This window comes from Struthio camelus, chromosome 10 (assembly GCF_040807025.1).
Source record: "Struthio camelus isolate bStrCam1 chromosome 10, bStrCam1.hap1, whole genome shotgun sequence".
Taxonomy (NCBI): Eukaryota; Metazoa; Chordata; class Aves; order Struthioniformes; family Struthionidae; genus Struthio; species Struthio camelus.
In genome coordinates this window covers 24,201,361-24,221,563 of record NC_090951.1, presented here as the reverse complement: position 1 = coordinate 24,221,563, position 20,203 = coordinate 24,201,361, and the positions used below count along the sequence as shown (strand labels likewise).

The 20,203-nt window shown below is 42.3% G+C and overlaps 2 protein-coding genes across 4 annotated transcripts in view; one reads left to right on the top strand and one right to left on the bottom strand.

The window, feature by feature from the left end:
• Positions 1 to 3,219, bottom strand: part of TSNAXIP1 (translin associated factor X interacting protein 1) — a 29,370-nt gene extending 26,151 nt beyond the window's left edge. Inside the window, 2 exon segments of the mRNA XM_068956432.1 lie at positions 3,049 to 3,083; positions 3,085 to 3,219. Of these exon segments, the coding sequence (XP_068812533.1) occupies positions 3,049 to 3,083; positions 3,085 to 3,159 (110 nt within the window). The 5' untranslated portion in view covers positions 3,160 to 3,219.
• An 86-nt stretch (positions 3,220 to 3,305) lies between these two features.
• The window catches only part of RANBP10 (RAN binding protein 10), an 83,920-nt gene continuing 67,022 nt past the window's right edge, over positions 3,306 to 20,203 (top strand). The window contains exons 1-2 of one of the 3 annotated variants that reach the window (XM_068956429.1): positions 3,306 to 4,050; positions 5,043 to 5,154. In XM_068956429.1, the coding sequence (XP_068812530.1) occupies positions 3,846 to 4,050; positions 5,043 to 5,154 (317 nt within the window). In that variant the 5' untranslated portion in view covers positions 3,306 to 3,845. The remainder of the gene's footprint in view (positions 4,051 to 5,042; positions 5,155 to 20,203) is intronic. The other 2 variants (XM_068956430.1, XM_068956431.1) reach the window with 2 other exon arrangements.

The following is a 20,203-nucleotide window of genomic DNA, read 5'->3' as shown; positions in this document are numbered from 1 at the left end:
AGACATTGTTTGATATCCTAAGAATTGGCTTCAGCTGCCAGTATGGTTTCATGCTTGGGTGGGAGTTAGGTGTCAGTGCTTAAGCAGATTTAAGTCACCAGCTCTCTGCTTTTGGAGGGAGGTGAGCGTGGGACGAGCTGAACTAGCTTTCAGAGGAGTCCAACAAGTGCCAGCACAGAGTCAGGGTGGGAGAAAACATCTGGTGAGCTGTTGGATCACCCACCCTAGCTCATAAAATGCCAGCCCCAAGTTGTAGCTCTGTGAAACACAGTAAGTCAGTGTAACAGCCCACCACTGCTGAAGGGGGAAGTTCTGCTCCTCTCTGTACCGCAGCAGGCTCCTAAGGCCTATGTAGTGCTAGCTCTAGTACACGCTGAACACTGCTCTGAGCTGTTTTACTTTGCTAATCCAAAGGAAAACTAACCTGCATCATTTTCTGAGGTTACCAGGTTAGAATGGCTCAAGATATAACATGCAAGTGTACCCTTCAGTGGGGGCAGCTCTCAGAAGGACTCAAGGATCACACGTTGATGAAGGAGGGGAAGGATTCTGTGACTGGCAATGGAAAGGGGAGAGAAACCCCAAGCAGTCGTGTCAGCTCAGTTGCCCAAGGAACCACAGCGTTTGGGTAAGATTCCCTGAGACACAGCGAGCTGATCCTATCAGCTTACCGCTGTCCTGTTCTCCCATCCTGTCTCTTCCTTCTAGATGTATTCTCCTGTAGTTTGCCTTGTGCTGCTGCCAGTGCTCATAGGACCTCCTAATAAGCTGCTTTAAGTCATCAACCCAGCACAAAATTAACCCAAGCTCATCTTTTCAATGCCCAGTGATAATGAAACACAACAAAACAGACATAGAGAACACACTTCATCCTTCTGAGAGTAGTGTACCTGGCCCAACGTGCTTTCATGGCATAACTCCACAAGCATGAGGAAGTAGTGGAAGCTCATGCTACATGCTGAGCCATAAGGAAGCACTGGAAAGGAGGGGTAACTGGGAGCCATGACTGAGAATATCAGATTCCACTAGTAAACAATATCCAGGGATACTCTGGGCCAAGGAGCAGGACAAGTATGAAGTGGCCAACAGTTCACAGAATTGCATGATCTTTTGAAAATCTCCAATATATAACAGATCATTAAGCATATAATAACTCATGTTTTAGAATACGAAGTGCATTTTTCATACATTAAAAATATTATTCCTAGCTATCTGGAAATGCCATGATACTATTTTATATTTGCAGCTAAACTCACTAACAGTTTTATAGTCAAAGTAGCGAGCACCCTCTACTTCTATCCACTTTTGGAACAGCTGAGTGCACTAACCACCTGAGAGCATATGCTTCGTTTTCTCTTGCAGGATGGGATCTTAAAGACAATGGCAGTCCAATCAGCCACATCAGTCAGGAAAGCAAGCAGTGTGCTACCAGACAGGAATGTGACAGGTTTTCACTTTCCTGACAAAAGCAAGGGTTCTCAGACTATGGGATGGCTCATGTTTGGATATGGAAAGATGCCTGTTCTCAGGTGCTATGATTATTTTTAGGAAGCCTACCTTAACAAAGTGAAAAGAGAAGGGTCTAGGACTTCTCCCATGAGTGGCATTGATTGCTACTTGGACTGTGGTACAGACAGTCTGGATTTGGAACTGAAGGCTTTTTCAGCATTGTGAAAGTTAGTAAAATTAAAGCAAGAAAAACTTGCTCATTGGATAAAACTTCCGTCTCATATTGCTGTTCATAGCGGAGCCCTCAAACAGAAAAGGCAGTGATAGTGTGCTCTTGGACTACCTGCATTATCTGAGTTTGAGATCCAAAGATAAAAATCTATCTGTTGGTATAAAATAAGCCTTCACCTTCCTCTGCCAGGATATACAGAGAAAAGTTGACTTGGCCAAGAATAGCCCAGAATTTTCCTTTTGAGGCTGTCCAGTCGGCTGTTAGGGCATCCAAAGCACCAATAGGCCTTAATTACCCTGATCAGCATCCCCTGGGACCACCACTCGCACACCCTCTGCCTGTTGGTCCAGAAGCTCCATTTAAGCTCAGGCCTGGGCCTTCAATCCCTTGCTTGTACTGTGCTATAGTTGTGCCTGTCTTCAGCCCTGTCTGCTGGATACACGTTGGACCTATGCTATAAGCTTGTCTCCAGCCAGTCTCTTACTCACTCTCCTGCTGCTCTTGACTGGACCCCATGGCTGGACCTTGTACCTGATTCATCACTCTGCTTCATCTGGGACTACAGAAGGATCCTGCTGTCAGCATCCTTCTTTGGGTGCTGTGGGACCACACCTGGTCAGTGAGGGCCCTGCCTGTGCTGTAGTCACCTTGGGCACCTGGCTCACCCTCCCTTGTGGAGCAGTGCTGCTCTGGCTGCTCCCAGGCACTCTCAGAAGGTAGGCAAAGGGTAGCCTGCAGAACGAAGAACCACATGCTTGAAGACCAGCATAATCTTTCAAAAAAAAAAAAAAAGAAGAAGAAGAAGAAAGAAAACAAAGGAGACCTCTTTCTCGTTATTCTCAAATATTGAAACTAACTGGAATAAGGCTTTAACAGTAGAGGCAGATATTTAGATAAAGTAGTGGTAAGAAAGAGGCATTATTTTCCAAAAAAAAAAAAAAAAAAACTTAGCTATGAGCAGTAACATTTGCAAAGTAACTACTAAAACAATCACTCTAGAAGTTCCTTCTTTTATTGTCTATGTGGCTCTTACTAGAAAAATGCTATATACTGAAGTCCTAAGAGCAATTTTTACAAGTCTTCTTCACTGTTTACTTATACTTGCTGAACTGTTAGTGCAGACAAGTGAATTCATCCCGCCTATGGCCTAACTTCATGCTCATTTTACACAGGCGGAGCGCTGCAGAAGCTGTCTCTGTAGCACCCGCGGGTTGCCCCAGACTCTGCGCCTACACGCGTTACAGGGAAGGGAGGTACTACGGCCTCGGGGAAGGAGAAGGGCTCTGCTCAGCTGTCGCCGAGGAGAGGGCGGACGCCGGCACTCGCTGCCCGCCCTGCCTGCCTGCCCGGCCCGGCCCGGCCCTTACCCGCCCGGCGGAGTGCGGCGCCCCGCCATAGCTTGCACTGTCCGCGCTGTTTACACGCGTCGCCATGGAGAGGCGCCCGGCCCCCCTCAGGACGCCCCCACGCGCCGCCATAGCTGCCCCGGCAACGCCTGACGCACTGGTGCGCCCGCGAGCCGCGGCAGTTCCGGAGCGGCCCGGGCCAGGGCCCGGCGGAAAGAGGGCTCTGTGAAGAGACCGGGTCCAGCACGAGGCCGCTGTAACAGCACTACCGCCCTCTTGGCGGAGCGGCTGCTACCAACCCCTACACGGAGGCGACAGCAGGACGCCAGTAAGCGCGCGACAACCCCTTAGGACCGCGCCACTGCAGGGCCTGCTGGGAGCGAAAGTCTGGCACTGCCTCTTAACTCAGAGAGCACCGGCCGTGCAGCCTCTTTCACTGTGCAGTCAGGATTGCTTCCGCCATGGGTCTCCTGCACTGCTAATGAACAGAGGATTTGTGTTTCTGTACTGCTGAGATTTCTTTTTTTCCTGCTCTGAATAGGTTCAGGACTACCATGCTCACGCGCGCCCGGCAAAAGGGGACTCTCTTCCCAGGCTGCAGCGCGCGGAGAGGTGTAGTGGGGCCTGGAGCGCGGGCTCTTTAGGGACTTGTAGTCCCAGCTAGCAGTGAGCGGCGGCGGCGGCGAGAAAGAGAGAGAGAGGACGGACTCCGGTTCCCGTCGGGCAGCGCGGCCCTATTGTGGCCGCTCTCGCACGCTATTGGCTAGCGGCCGGAAGCGGGCCTTGCTCCCCGCCCGGTGACACAAAGCGAATCCAAGATGGCGGATGCGGGCGCGGGGAGCCTGCAGGGGGGGGACTTGGGGTTGTCGTGCTCGCCCGAGGAGCAGGAGCTGAGCCAGCGCCTCCGCCGCCTCTACCCTGCCGTCAATCAGGAGGAGACGCCGCTGCCACGATCCTGGAGCCCCAAGGACAAGTACAACTACATCGGCCTCTCGCAGGGCAACCTTCGCGTCCACTACAAAGGTGCCAGGCTGGAGCTGCGGGCCGGGTTCGGCCTGGAGCGCGGCCCTGCCCCTGCCTTCGGCCCCGGCCACTCTGCTGGCGCAGCGGGGCGGCAGGCCAGGCCAACAGTTCGGGCCTCCCGTGGGCGGGCAGGGCGGCCGTGGCCACAACTCTGACTGCCGCAGTCCCGGGCCTCCCCCAGGGGCAGAGGTGCCGCGGCCGGGGAGCGGAACAGGGTGGAGGGGCCGCGGGGCTTCTGCCACGTCTGTGGGGCGAGCAGGTCAGCGGTGGTGCTGTGGCTGGGTTTAACCCCGGACCGGGTCTTTTCTGGGGCAGGGAGGCTGATGCACCCTTGAGCTGAGGGCTTTTTTCCCGACAGTGTGTTGTGCCATACATAATGCTTTACAGTGTCACTAAACGGGGTGTGGGCCCATCTGTGTAGCTGGATCTTCTATTCACTCTGTTATGCTACTTAAAATCTGGCCAAGGAGATGGATGAAGTGGACGCATTGCATAACTGTGGCTTTTGCTACATGAGTTTATACAAAATAGACGCTCTCAGACTTCTTAGACTTGGGAAATCACTTTGATGTTTTTCTTTATTGCTATTGGAGACTGTTCTCCCTACTCCCCCCCCCCCCCCCCACACACAGAAAACTGTTCATACCTTTTCTTACCTGGCTGGTAAATACAGATGTAATTCCTATTTTGCATAATCTGTTTGTTTTCTGTTTGTATACATTGATTTTTAAACAACATATGTGGGAAGGGGGTGAGGTAGTACCTCAGTACCTTTAGAGTGGAAACAAAGGAAAAAACCATAGTGCTCATAGCGTAGGAATTGTACATGGTGGCAATGCAGAGTTGTATATTTTATTTCTCTGAAAAAAACAGCTTTTAATTTTTGAATATATGCAGAAATGGATCTCTGCTGCATTCAGATAGTGGTGTTTTAGAACAAAACGTGAGAGACTTCAAATCCTCTAAGTACTTAAATTTCTGTTCTCTCCTAGGTCATGGTAAAAATCATAAGGATGCTGCCTCAGTCAGGGCTACACACCCCATACCTGCAGCTTGCGGCATTTATTACTTTGAGGTGAAGATTGTCAGTAAAGGTAGAGATGGGTAAGTACGGTATTCCAATTTGATTTGAAATACACATCACGTTTGGGGATGTGTATTTAGCAACTCTGCTGTGCTCAGACCTGCTTTCTGGAAGGGTTACGGGTCATATGGCTGTTGGTTATCACAGGCAGGTATATCATTGGGAGGTTGATTAATAGATGTGAAGGTGGTAGAATGCACTGGATTCAGAGGCACTTATGCAGTTTTTTTATCTGCTGTTTGATATGGACAGTTGTAACAATTTAAGAGTTTTGGGTCTCCAGTGCAATTTGAGTTACAATAGTTTTTTTTTCTTGCTAACTAGGTCTGGTCACTCAGATTCCTGGACCTGAAAAGGAAGTATTATGGTGTCACAGAGATGACCTAGGAACCTAGCCCAGATAAATTCATGACAGATGGAGGAAATGCTGCTTTTTAATTTTCTCCTGCAGTGGGGGATGAACATGTTGTAACCCAAACTATTTTCATGGGCACATTTCTATTGAAACGTGGATAGATGTTGGATTTAGTATTTACGTAGACAGGAGAGAGTGAAGGAGGTATGCAAAGAAAGAGAAATGAGGTATTTCCAAATATAGGCTGAAACTTCTGTCATCTTTTGTCCAGGACTTGAATTTGGACTTGGAGTCATTTTCTAAGAGTAGATTGCAACACAGAGTATTTTGGCAGATAACAACTGTGCAAGCTTGGGAGACTGTGTTGGTAACAGAATGCTAGATATGAGAATGTTTTTCCAAACTTGATCATTGTTTTTATGACAGTATTTAATATTTTAGGCTGACTTTGAGACTACATTTGCCATATCAGTCCTTATTATTTAGACCAGTAGCAACTAGAGGAATTGCAAAAGCAGCAAGTCCTGTCAGTAGCATTAGAAGCAGCATGGAAACAGCTCAATTACTCAATTAAGAAGCACTCACTGTACTGGCAGTGAGTTTTGGATCTCATCCAGACTTGCAGTGACTGAATTGAGTGTTCTGTTCCAAAATATAACAACCAGGTTGAATGTGAAGTTCCTTTATATCCTATCAGGATGTTTGGAAACTTGAGAAAATAATAAAGGGGTATTACCAACAAGATTTGGGCTTCTGCTGCCTGTATAGATGATTTTTAACCATAAAAAAGATACCAACCAGCTGTGTGTGCGTGTGTTTTTTTTTTTTTTTTCATTGCTAAAGGATGAACATCACAAATACAACCATGCAGAAAGGAGGGTGCTAAGTATAATTCGTTAATCCAGTCCTCTAAGAAAACAGGTTGAACTCTGGGCAATTTAGGGGCCTGAGGAAAGGTCAGCAAGGATTCCTAGTAGACGCCAAATTACAGATGTAATTTCTTATTATTGAAATTTTTTACTGTCCTTGTTAATTGAGAAGTGGCCTATTTAAGAAGGAACTTGCTAAGGGTCTTGAATTGTGTTGCATTGTCTTTGTAATACTGGGCATAAATTTTTATCTCTCCAGAGGTGAGTGCTGGGCTGAACGCTTTACAAATGCAGGGAAAAGACTATCTCTGTTCTTTCAGTTCACTGACTCTATGTTTAACTGCTTATCTGTTTTGAAACCCCACACTTGATTTGTTTATGTAACTGCTGAAATTAAAATCGTTTACAGTGGACTTCAAGATAGTTTTCGAAGGAAATCATGTTAGGTCACTGAGCAGTACTTAATCCTTACTGTGGTCTAGATCAGTCTCGTGGGGAGATAATGGAATTTGCTATGTGTCTCCCAAGATATGAGCTTTCTGTCTCAGCACTCCTTTTTTATTGCATTCTATCATTATAATTACTTTCCAGGAATAATTTGGGAGATATGGAACCATATGTGTTAACCTTATTGGAATATAAACATGAAAACTTGGTAGCTATGATCTGGTGGCACTGTAAGAAATCAGCGCAATGGCAAGCCTTTGTAGAGCTCCTCTGTCTCAACTGTTCTTGTACCTGACTTTTCTTTTGCTGGTAGAGAGAAACACAGAACTGCACAGACAGAGCTCATGTTTTTGTCTTATGCATTGCAGTACTTGGGCTCTGTAATTGTGGCCTTATAGCTAATGCCTGTCTGTCACTTAAAATGTACTTTTATATGGTCTCATCTTTAATAGTTTGATTTTCAGCCTGCCCTTTAGGGGCTCGGTATATTGAAATTGTACACTGGGACAGAGACATCTTGCTTATTGTGAAACTCTTCAGTGTTTGTTACACCATGGTGGCTTCAGTTTAAAGAAATAAAATGCCAGAATTTGAAGAAGGGCTTGGAGGGAATGGGAGGGGGCTTTCAAGTGCCTGAAGTGGTTAAACATGTCCCTAGGAACTCTGCTGGAAGTCCGTTAGCAGGGGGAGGGGAAGAGGAGTCTTTCTGGATACTTCAGGTATAAAGTTCCTGCTTTGTAGCTTGTCATTTTATTTGTGCTGCGTGGAGTAGTGAGGTAAGGATCATGTGATTCTGTTTACTGTGTTTCTGGATTTTGTGATAGCTTTTCAGATTTATGTTTAAAATGTGAGTGGTCAGGTTTCAAAACAAGACTTACCTGAAAAATACTTTGGTGGAATGAATTTCAAGAAGTGTGCCATAAGGAGTTCTGACTGATTTTGCTCAGTATGCAAGATACCTTTCTGCGCTAATAAATCTGTTATAGTCTAGCACTGTATACCCAGGTTAGGTGCTGACAGTTGCTGACATACCACGCAAATTAATGTTGGAGGTAAGAAGTGGGATAGAAGCTCTGAGTGGCTTTTACTAGGGATATAAGAACACCGTTCTGAAGCTCACATGATTAATTTTGCAGCCTGACAAGAGATGTTGCCTCTATATGATACAATCTGATAAGAGAGGGACCTTGAATTGACTATCAGACACTGGCAGTTCTGGATTGGTGGTTTCACTGTGGTACAGAAATGTTATGAAGGTATCAGTACCGCCTTTCTAACTTCTCACACATGTTACTTCTAGGAGGTTAAGGTGATTTAAAGCTGGTATGCTGTGGTCCACTCTTCTTGCAGTCACTCCTTGGTTGCTTATTTCTTTCTTTCCTCCCAACCTCCATTGCATCCTAGCTATAAAAAATAATTATTAATATTCAGTCAGATCAGTGTTCTGCTCAGTTTCGCAAACCCCAGTGGCAACACAAGAGAAGAGAGAGGACAGCAGCATGGTCACAGGTTGTTTTAGATCACTGTGGCACTGCACCCATAGCTGGCAGAACAGCTTTCACTTTTGCATTGTCTTTCTGCCCTGCCCTGTAATGCACCTGCTCTGTAAAGGTGCTTTTGTTCTGGAGGCAAATGAAATTGTTTTTGACAACTTGCTCTTCACTATTCCCAGACTTTTCTGTCTGGGCACTGGTGAAAACTAGCTTAGTTTTCTGGCTGATGTTTCAAAGCAATGTATAGTATGCAAAGAGCATCGTCTTTGGATCCATTGATGTACTTTAGACACTTTTAAGGTTTATCAGTTTTTCTTAGCTCTGGATCTTCCACCATTACTGCACAGATATATACCCACCATTTAAAAAAAATATGATTTAAACTTGTTTTTAGCTGAACAGTAGTCATTTCTCATTCTAGTTGTTTTATTCTTTATTGATAAGAGGTCATCTTTTTTCCTGGGAGAGGGACGGCTGCTAGGCTACCATTGAAAAATTGAATTGAAAAGGAGGCTATGTCCTTCACATAATAAATCAGATCTGACAGTAGATTGATTTGCTGGTTTTGATGCTTTATCTTTGGGGAGATGGGTCCTTGTTGCCAGAAGAGAATTTAGTTTACAGTCTCTGCAAGTAGTACCACAGCTCTCTTTTTACCTCCTTGTCTGCCAGAAACGCACAGGGAGCAGTTCCACAACAGTTTAGGATGATACAAGTCAAGGCTGTGTGGTTCTGTGTTTTGTATTTCCCTTTTTTCCACACCTTTCCTCACACTGGCAATCTGTTATTATCCAGTCCTTTAGTGAGCTGGTTCAAGGAGATAACTGCCTGAAAACCAGACACATCAAAACAATGATAATATTTAAAGATTTAATCTATTGATGTCACTGTGTCAGTAACTGCTTGCTGGGAGAGGGGTGAATAAGATTGCAGTAACTCTCGTTTAGTTCAGTTCAAATTGTTGTTAAAGTACGCTCTGAAGACTTGCTGGGGGCTTAATTTGCTGTGCCATTGTGTGTCTCTCCTGAGTATTGTCAGAACAAAAGGACAAGAGGCAATGGTTACAAGTTGCAGCAAGGGAAGTGCCAGCTGGACATAAGGAAAATATTTTTCCCTATGAAAATGATTAAGCACTAGAACAGGTTGCCCAGGGAGGCTGTGATGTCATCTCCATCTTCAGATTTATCTGGACAAGGCCCCAAGCTTCCTGATATAACTTCCAAAGTTGTTCTTGGGAAGGAGGTTGAAGTAAGTGACCTCTTGAGGTCCCTTCCAGCCTAAAACTTTCTGTGGTTCTGTGAATGGCTTGATTCCGGCATTGCTCAGATGAACAGACTGGAAGAAATGTTCCTAGGCTGCCACAAATAACTCATGCTTTTATCACAATGGTGTTTATGACAGTTCAACCTCAAATTTTTAAAACTATATACATATATATACACACACACACACACACACACTGAACTTTTATCCACTATATATATGTGTACGCACACGCGTGCATATGCACACAAAATCTGTGTTTCTGTTTGTGTTTGCTGTTGACTTGTCAGCTCATCTTAAAGCTTCTGTTTTCCCGTTAGATGATCTCCACCTGGTAAACAGGAACAATGTCTGGAAGACTCATCAGAGTAGGGCAGCCAATCCACAACTTACAGGCTGTTGTGACTCAGGAGGACAATTCATCTTTGTTATCCTCTTTCTTGTGGGGCAAGATGAACTGTCTTATGGGTGACTTCCCGCACTCTCAGGGTGAGCTGTGATGCAGTGTGACTGGAGAGGACTCCTCAGAGGAGATGTTGATTGCGAGCAGATTCCTAATTCTAGCAAAAGTCATCTGGCTTGCAGCCTTCTCTCTGTTCGTTTCTGAGCTACTCCTGGAGAAGAAGGCAGTCAAGCAGCTTGTGAACTGCCTTTGTGAAAGCAGTTTGCTGTTAACAGCTGTGTTTTCTGGTAGTTACTTGGTTTTGGAGAGGAGCTTACTTGCAGAGACTTTGGTGTGCTGGAGTTTTGCAATACATCTGATCTCTCCTGGAATTACAGAGGCCTACTGTGTGTCCACAGTGGCTTTAGATGTAGAGACAGCTGTGTGCAAAAGAAAAAGCATGACCTGCGGGCAGAGGAGGTGTTATGTGGCACAGCCCCTCTGCCTTTGGAGTGAGGCAGTTTCTTGAGAACTTCAAGCTGATCTCTGGTAGGCTGCTGCTGAAAGAAGCAGTCTGGCTCTTCCTCCTGCTATAATTTTTTTTCCCCTTTTCTCTTTGTGCCAGCACTAGTTACTGTGTAGTGAGCTGGAGGAAGTTAACTGTCTTTTTGCTGGATTGATTTTCAGCTGGACCAGTTCCTTGTTACAGTATTTTCTGTGCATTAAGTGGAGAAGAGGAAGGTCAGAACGGGGAGCAGAAGAGGGAGAGTTGGAAGACATGGACAGTAGTGAGCCTTGGTATTCTTCTTTCAGCAGCAGCTTGGACTGTGTTTCATAGTCTGCTGTCATGAGATGTCGGTCAGTGATAGCTTAGATCACAGGTGTTTTTCTGAGAGAGGGAGGGAAGAATGCTTTGAGGAAAGAAGCTCGAGAGCTAGGCTAGCTTACTCTGTACCAGGTTATTTAAAATTTTTCTTTTTACTTTCTTACACAAGTATTATCATCATATTAGGCCAAGTGCACCATATCCCCGGCTTAAAATAGCTCAATTTCTCCCTGAGTAAAAAAGAAAAATAAAGGTCAGTTGTACTGGTTGTTTAGCAGGCTTTAGCTTTACGTTAGTACTAAGTAATCTGCTCCTTTCTCCCTTGCTTATATTTCTGCTTGCCAACTTTCCGTTTCTCTTCAGCATATGGTGAATGCAATTGCTCTTTGAAAAGCCTTTTGCTAGTATGCTCTAATGGTTTCCAGATGCTGATGGGCCTGTCTGTGTCCTCTCTGACGTCAGCGGCTTTAATGGCATGGTTGTCTTTGTGCATCCATCAGCTGGTTATACTGCAGAGACCTCATAAATGTAATGTGAGGCTGGATGTGGCTGTAGTGTAGGCTAAGGAATTCTGTGTGGCAGCTAAGGGTTTCTAGTTGTCCGCTCATGCTGAGTGATCCCTTATTTGTATCTGATAAGCTTGTAAATAACTGCTTTCCTCCCCTTTTTGTTTTTTCCCCACCTCATTTCCCAAAATCCAAAACCAGTGGCTGGTAAGCACTTGTTCTTCTGTTTGTGGGTATGTCTGTTTACTTGAATTGATGCTGTTTCTCAGACATTCATGTAAATAAGCCAACTCATAAATAAATCCCGCCCAACTGAATCGAATAAATATTTCGCACCTTGTTCACGTTTGCAGTCTTGCCCAAGCAAGTCTTGCTTGCTAGCTACTGACTGACTGAGCTCTGTTCTTAGTCTTCTAAACCTTTGGTGCTTGGAAGTGCACAGATACTCATTTTCTCTGGAGATTCCACATCAGTTGATGGTGTCATGCTAGGTGTTATTTTATGTTGTTGCTCAGCTAAACTCTAGTAAACTGGAATAATACTGTGAGTAATATTTAATACTGTAAATTTTAAATTTAAGGCAAGTTGTGAGACTGCAGTATCTGATTTGCACTTGGTAGCTGTTTCTTCATTGTATAAAAAAAAAATCCATGAAGTAGAAACAGAAACTCTACACCTTACAGAAGTATCTTGGGCCCATCCATTGTAATGGTATCAATTTCCTATTAAAGCAGTTTGTGAAATAAGGAAATAAAATGGAATTAGTGATGGTAATGGGCTGCTGGTAAGATACCTAAGGGTATCTTCTTCTTTCTCCCTTGATTAGTAAGTTTTTCTTTCCTGTTCATCACTTCTGATTTTCTCTTTACTATATGTGACTTTTTCACTTGTGATTTATGCACTTGGTTGTATCTGAAGTCTGTGATACCTTCTAGATTTCCTGCTGGTATGACTTCTTTCTTGCTGTTGATTTTATTTATTGATTTTTTTCCTGTGTCCAGTTAGAGTTGTGAGATTCTGTACAGTACAAAAAATGTTTCAGGAAAAGTGTCCTCCCCCTTCTCTTTCTAAATATCTGCTATAGAAAAGGTACCCTCCCCCTTTCTGTTTCTAAATATATTATAGAAAAGGTAAGAATTAGTCAAAAGTATATTCTAGTAGAGTAAATTGAACATTTCTAGAATATTTGTAAAATTGAGGCATTATTATGCCTCAAATGTTCAGACTATTTTTATAACGTGCAAATCAAATTGCAGAGTAATAGGAACTAATTTTTTAAATGTTCTAGGATTATATATCTAAGCAATTTTCTGATTACTAATTAAATTGCACAAGTTGCATAATTGTTTTATAGAAAGAATTTTTTCCTTCATTTATGAAGCTCAGGGGTGATGAACTGCTAAAGAAATTATCATTTACTGTGGAGCTTGAATATAACTTCAGCTTTACCACCATCCCATAAAGTTTAATTGTGTTAACTGTATTATAGTGATTCTATGATCAGATTAATTTTTTAAATGCTTTTCTAGGAACGGGTTTTACAGCGTGCCTGCAGTTTAACGCTAGATCTCTATTTGCACACTACTAGAGATAGAATCTTTCTTCTTATAAACAAGTTTTTAGTATTGATGTTTTCTACTTTTAGCCTTAGTTCCTTATTGTGGAGATGTCAACACATAAAGATTTGTGAATTCAGTGTGCATTGATCTCCCAGTGCTCTCCCTAGTATTTGTCTCTGTGTTAAAGTATTCATATTTCCTAAGTATATCCATTGCCATTTTCTGTTTGTTAATTTATATGTAATGCTTTTTCCACACAATTATAAAATACTTCTTACAAACAGGTATTTATTATAGAGATTTTCCTGAACACTTGTGTTAGCAAGTAAATCCTCCTTTCATAGATTCAAATATGTCTTTCTGTTAGATATTTGCTGTATCTCTAGCATCTTTCTTTATTATTTTGTAGACTTCATTCATTCCAGGAAAAATGTTATGTTGCTTAAACTGGCAGTCGCACACTCTAAGTCCATACAGTCATGGAACCCTGTTTAACTTCCTTGATATGTGGGATAAAAAATTTCAGCAACACTGAACTATGTTTCAAAGTATACTTTGTTAATCAGCAGGACAAACTGAACAAAAATCCTACTTGTTCAACTGGGTGCAAGCAGAACAAATAGTCAGAGAATTAACACTGAATTAAAACTGAATTCACCATTGCCACTGATGTGGTTTATGTGAACTTTGACTTAGAGGAAAAGTCATCTGTCAGGACTGGAGGTTTAAAGCTAGAAAGATAGCTTGGCAAGACACCTTAGTTTCAGATACAGTTGCAAGGCAGTTGGTCTTCACCACTGAAAACTGCAGGGTTTGGGATCCTTTTGGATGGGACAGTGCTTATAGTGGAGTAGTTAGTCATTCTGGGCAGATCCCAACAGAGTGATTTCAGCCTGGGCAGGCTTGTATTATACCTATTCTTTCTTAAATGGTGCTCAAGTTAAGTAGTTATCTCTGATCTTTATCTTCTGTCTTTCGATATTTCTAAATATATTGTTAATTTTACATCATCAATTCTTTCTGTTCCTGAAGATAACTCATCTAGAGAAGGGGCACATTTTAACCTTCCGTATGGCTGACAGACACGTTTTTCATTTTATGGTGGTCTGTTCTTATGAACATGATTCTAAAGTTGTAAGGGAGCTGGGAATCTAATATCCTGATCAAGGGAAAAAGTTTTTATTCTTCTTCTGTCTATAGTTTTGGCAGCCTTTACTCATAAATGGGCCGAGATAGTGTGTTTTGTTACCATGTTACTGACTCTAATTTTGTTCGGATCGCTCACCTTCTCCAATGCTCATTTGTTTTTCCAGAACTTCTCCACCTCTCTTCAGGCTAATGTGCGTGGACTCCACTATGCCTCAGGATACTTGTTTTTAATAAGCTGTTTATTTCCTGCCTTTATCTGTTTCTTTTCAATCTTGCATTATTTGTCTTTATTGACCACTGTTTGGGGAATTGGGATTCTTTCTGCAGCCAGTCAGTGCTGTTCTGAAGCATTGTTACAGAACAGCACAATATCCAGAAATAAAACCAGTATCCTTTCCCCTTTAGAGATTCATTATGTTCCATTGTGATATAGTTTCAAAATATTTGTTGTTAGACTGAGGAGTCAGACAGCTGGAATCTGGTATTTTATGTACAATAGTTGGGGTTTTTTTAGCAGATTTAAAGCTAGACTTGTTTTTCAGTGCATTGAAATAATGTTCCCCTTCCCCCCATTTCCTCCCACTACCTAGTAAATGCTTCATTCCTGCACTTGAGAAGCAGGGTAGATGCAAGTGGTAGAATTTCTGTGTTAGCTGCTTGCTGTCAGGCAGGTCTGTTTTCAGCTTTTGCGCTGAGCTCACAAGGATTTCTGTGGGTTGCTTGCATAAGTAGCTCTAGACTAGCCAAAAAACTTTTCTTACACTGACTGTTTGGCAGGCTCTCTGAGTATTATGTTTGTTCTCTTGACTCAAAGGATTACTTGTCACATGGATGGATTTCCCTTCTGGGGATTGTTTTCCTCTGACTTCTTGAGAATCCATATATTTTGGTCTGTGAGATCTTTTAGGCAGGCTTACATTCTTAAGCATGGTATTGGGAATTGAAATTCAGCTCATCCTATCTCTGCCTTTGACCATCACTTCAAAAGCCAGCGGGAAAGGGAAACTGCATGCTTAGCAATGTATCCCCATCTTATAAGTTAAAAAAACAAATCAAACAAAAAGACCTAGAACTTGACAAATCCTAAATGCAGCTATTTACAAAGACAATTATAATTTGTGTACCTCTGGCAGAGAACATGCAAGCTCTTTGCATCTCAGCCATACTGCCAAGTGTAGCTTGACATCATCTGTAGTCCTTAGTTCATTCTGGATGTCTGTCTTCTGATGTGTCAGATGGGTAAGGTGGGTGGTGTGATAGGAAGGAGGTGTGATGCAATATGCAGCTTAGATCTGTGCCTTCTTGGGGGCACTTCTGAGAGCAAAACCCCAGAAAAGTTGCCACCTCTGTACCATCAGAAAAGTTGCCACCTCTGTACCATCTTGAGGTCTGCTACAGGCACCGTTGGTCACTGAATTCCTGAATTCATTTGACTAGTTTATCTAGCATGTGGAGTTCTGCAATGGAGAAGAGCAGTTCTGCTACAGATAAGTGTAAACAGTAGCTCCTGAGTCTAATTAAGCCTTTCCCATACTCTGGCCACTAGCTGGTGTGGATGTCAGGACAAGTAGAACCAAACAGGAAGAAACTGTGAGTGCAGCAGCTATACGTTCATCCAGCAGTCATGCAGTTTCTGTAACGGGGATGCAAAGCCGGTTTATACAGCAAATAGTAAAGTGTGGCCTAGGGAATTAGAGGCTTGAAGTAGGAGTTTGGGGAGGAGGGGGTGGAGAATAAAAGACTGAGTGTCAGATTTGGGTAAATATTAACCATGTTGTGTGTGTGTGTGTGTTCTTTTGTTTTGGGTTTTTTTTTTTTTTCCAATCCAGCCCATGGGATCTGAAAACTCTAGCACCCTGTTCTCTGAAGTCTTCAAGGTATTATCTGATTGCTCCTAATCAGGTACAAACAAGCCTTATGATAAGCCATGTGACATACGGTGTAGCTCTTCAATTATGAATTGATGATGTGGTAGGATCACTGAAGTGATGCTGAAATGTCATTATGGTGGGTCTGTATGTTACTTTTACTTTATATTGGTGGAGTAAGTGAAAATACATTCTTGGTCTTTATTGCCTAGTAGGATATTTGTCCATGTCGTACAGCCTCAGTGTGCTAATCATGATGAATTGTGAGAGGCCACCTCTATATTAGAAACTTTCACTGCTAGAACTTTTGTTGCTGTTATACCTTGAGTATTTAGCTGCATTTTCTGGTGCTGAATGTCTTCCATGCTTGTGGTAGTTGATATCTCACTGTACCATGTCCAGGGGCCTAGGAGTTACAGCTGTGGACATTGTGTGTGTCAGTGGGAGTCCTACAGTGATGCCTGGCCTGTAGCTATGGATTGTGTGTCAGATGAAGACTTCTCTGTGGTATGTTTGTGCAAGGGGTCAGAGTTGGCCAATTTGTGTCTAAAGGGTGTATCCAGTTTGCTGGCTAAAAGGTAACTTTAGTGTACAAGCCTTCCCAGTGCGGAGCAAACCTCAAGGTATTGAAAAATTCTCAAGGCAAGTGTTGTACTGATATATCAGTCCAAGATAACCCAAAGTCTACATGTCAAAAAGTTAAACCTTTTCATCTGAATCATTTAAGAAGATTAATATCGTATGATCAACTACTAAAATTCTTAATTGATCTAGTATGCCCAAATACAGAATTTCCTTTTGTTAAAATGCAAAGAAACCAAATGCAGCCATCAATGAACTTTTCTACTTGTGTGACTGTATAACACTTTTAACAGCCTCTTTAAGAGAGGCTTTGTTTAAGTTACCCAAATGTTGTCACTCCTGTGAAATAACTTTCCTTGTGGCTTTTTTGGATAATTTCTGACCAGTGACAAATGTAAAATGCTTCTTGGCTGAGTGAGTGCTACAGCAGCTCAGCTTGATTTTATTTATTTTTATTTTATTTTATATTTTATTTTATTATCAGTAGGACTTGAATTAGTTAATTTAGATGTACAATCATTGTTTTCGGTCTTTCTCCCTCTTTTCTAAGGGAAGTCAGAGGTAAAATTTGATTTTTTTTTTTTAATTAATTTTTTTAATACTAATTTCAAATTGCAACATTGAAAATGTCTGCACTGCTAAATCCACTACAAGTTCTATTAGGAGCCAGAAGCTAATACTGTCTTAGTTAGATGTCATCTGGCTGGAGTAGCAGACGTGCTGATGTTTGCTGCTCGCGTACTCGGAGATTGGGGAAGGCTGGGTGGGGATTGTTTTCTGGGTCCCCAACAAAAAGCTTTGTCTCTTTGCACTTACTCTTGCCATATTCAAAGTGCTGTAAGACACAGAGTGAAAAATGTTGACAGTCCTGCTGTTCCTGTGTTGTGCAGAAGCATGTGTGGTGCCAGCATCTTCCAGAACTCTAACTTGTTAGTAAGGTTCTTCAGTTACCTGCTGTGGTCAAGGAGAGCCGGTGCATGGATTAAAGGGGCAAAGTGTAGCCTTCTAAGCTGATGTTAACTGCTGGTAAGTATGGTTGATTTAGCCTGTTAAAACTTTAAAAAGCAACCAGTATGCTCTGGGCAGGGCTGGTGTACAATAAAAGTCTGAAAAATTTTGGCACAATAGTAACTGTGTAGTTTGCAGATAAGTGGAGCCAAGACTGTTCCTCTGACTGAATCACTGGCATGTATTTGGTATATTTTTTGTGCGTTTTTCTGCTGTAACTACTTTAAATTGATCTACTATGTTGCAGCATTAGTGAATTGTGTGGATAGGGTTCTTCCAGGCATTCGGTGTTCACTGCTGAGAGGATGGTGTCATGAGGTCTCTTTTACCCGGCCTTTAAAGTATATTTGTTATATGTGATGGATCATAGACTTAAACATAATGTACCCCAAAGCTTTTCTGTATAAGTTTTGTTTTGTTTTGTTTTTTTACTATTTGAAAATAGGTGCTAATGTTTCTTATTTCTCTGTACTCTGGTATCGGTGCTTCAGCAGCTGTGCTTCCCCTTCCAGGAGGCTCCCTGAATCCCTCAAAAATTGATTCCAGTTAAAGAATACCCCACATGGAGTCTGTCCGCACCTGAAACCTCCAAAACCAGTAATAGTGTAGGCAAACAGACTTTGTGCAGGTTTATATATTCAGCGAATATTATTGAACATTATAATTTATTCATTACAAACACAAGCAGTAGGTTGTGTGTGATAATGCCCACAGAAGCTATTTAACTTGTTTGGGATTTTTTTGTATGCATGTAACTGGTTTGGAGCATTTGGAATCTAGGAAATGAAGAGCTGTTCTGCGCTATGAAGTTCAGGAAGCCACTGAGGCTTTTGATGGTGGGGGATTTGATTAATTTTTCTTTCTATTTTAAATGGAACAGAGTGATTTTTAATCTGAAGCTTTTTAGGTCTTGAAGATTATCTCATCCACATACGTTGATAGTAGATGGCAAAAGCAAACTTACTGGCATCTTCAGAAATAATAACCAGCAATCAAATAAGTGACAATGTAAAGTTTTGGATATAAGCTATAGGCTGTGGAGTTGATATCCGGCTTGGTGAGAGAGATGTATTTTGTTTTAGGTTGTCTTCAAATTCAGTGCACAGTTCTGCAGTCATGCTCCTGATTTAAAAGTTTGTCTTAAACTTGAGCAGAAGCATAAGTTGAAGGGCAAAATTATGTGAACTGGGGAGGCTTGTGGTCGTTTTCATTTTTTGCAGTAACACATTTCATAGTGTTGTATTATCTAGACTAATATGTAATCTTAATTTAGAGAATCTGGATTTGTAGTACTTGCTTTCTGTAAAAATAAAAGCTTACAACCCTAATTTAAATGTGTTTTGTATAGAAATGGAAAAACACTATTATATATGTTTTTGCCCTACAGCAAATCCCATTCACATAACTAAGGACAGAAAAGAGGGACGGTGGATTTTTGCATAGAAAATAATAAAGTTAACCATGATGATCTGAAGTGGTAGATGACCTATTTAATCTGTGTCCAATAATTATGTTATTTGCTATAATTTCCAACAGTTTACTTGGTGGGGTCACCAGAATGGTGACAACGCAATGCAATGATTGCATTGTGTCATTATCCATCGAGGGGTGGAGACAGAAGGGACCTCATCAAAGTGCTGCAGCCATGATGCTGATGAAGCTAGGTGCCACGGGTGTGTGCACCAGTGATGCCCACTCTCTCTGTTAAATTCCAGGCTTGCTAATGTCAACAGCAACAGGAATAGAGACAGAGGAACGGACAAGCACCCACAGGCAGTAAGAAGGCACAGAGATGGCAAATGGCCCTATGCCAAGGGAGCTGTGCTATATGATACTGAAACTAAAGGAGTTGATGTCAACACATGACAAAGCTGCACTAGAGGAGACAAAGCGAGCACGGTTTTATGATGTTTCACCTTCAGCTCGGTCAGATAGATCAGGACACATCATTTTGCCACAGTAATTGAGTGGTCTGCTCTATAAGAGTTTTGTATTAAGTGTCTCCAGGACTGCCAAAGGACTCCTGGACTCCAGGTCCAAGTGCTCTGGTATTATTGGTCCAGGCTTAGCAGATGCCTTTATTGTATGTTCAACCAATTGGGGACCTTGAACTCTGGATCATAGCTCATCTGAGGGTTGAAAACTTGGAAGAGGTGGCAATTCTCACTGCTCTCTGAAGCAATATAGACCTAGAATGTAGTTTTAACAGTGGATTATAGTCCTCACTGCTAGCAGACAGAATTGAAAAGAGATCAAAACAGCAAAAAACAATACATAGCAAGGAAAGCTGTTAAGCAGCAAAGTATTTCAGACTTGGTAGTAGTATGAGAATTGAAATGGTAACAAACAGGGTCTATCTTGTATGCAAACATGATAAGAAGGTGGTGAGGAAGAGCTAGAGCGCACCCTAGAGATACAGGGAAAAATCTTCCATATCATGGCTGGCAGATTGTAAGCACACCCTTAAAATTTAGTTTGTCCTTATAGATTGTGTGTATGTCACGTCAGAGCATGATGCTGAGACTAAATTTTTAGACACCATAAATGACTGCTTCAGAGATGCTAGTCAGGGAACTCGTGAGTGGGAATGTAACTTCTGGCTCATGCTCTGAGCAGTGCAGGAGATGTGCTTCAAAAATATTCCTGTTTATACGTTGTTCTGCAGCTCTGACCATAAGTACATGTTTAAAATCCTCTGAGAAGCATGACCAAAAAAACCCAAAACAAACAAGCAAAAAACCCCAGAGCTATATAGATTGAGG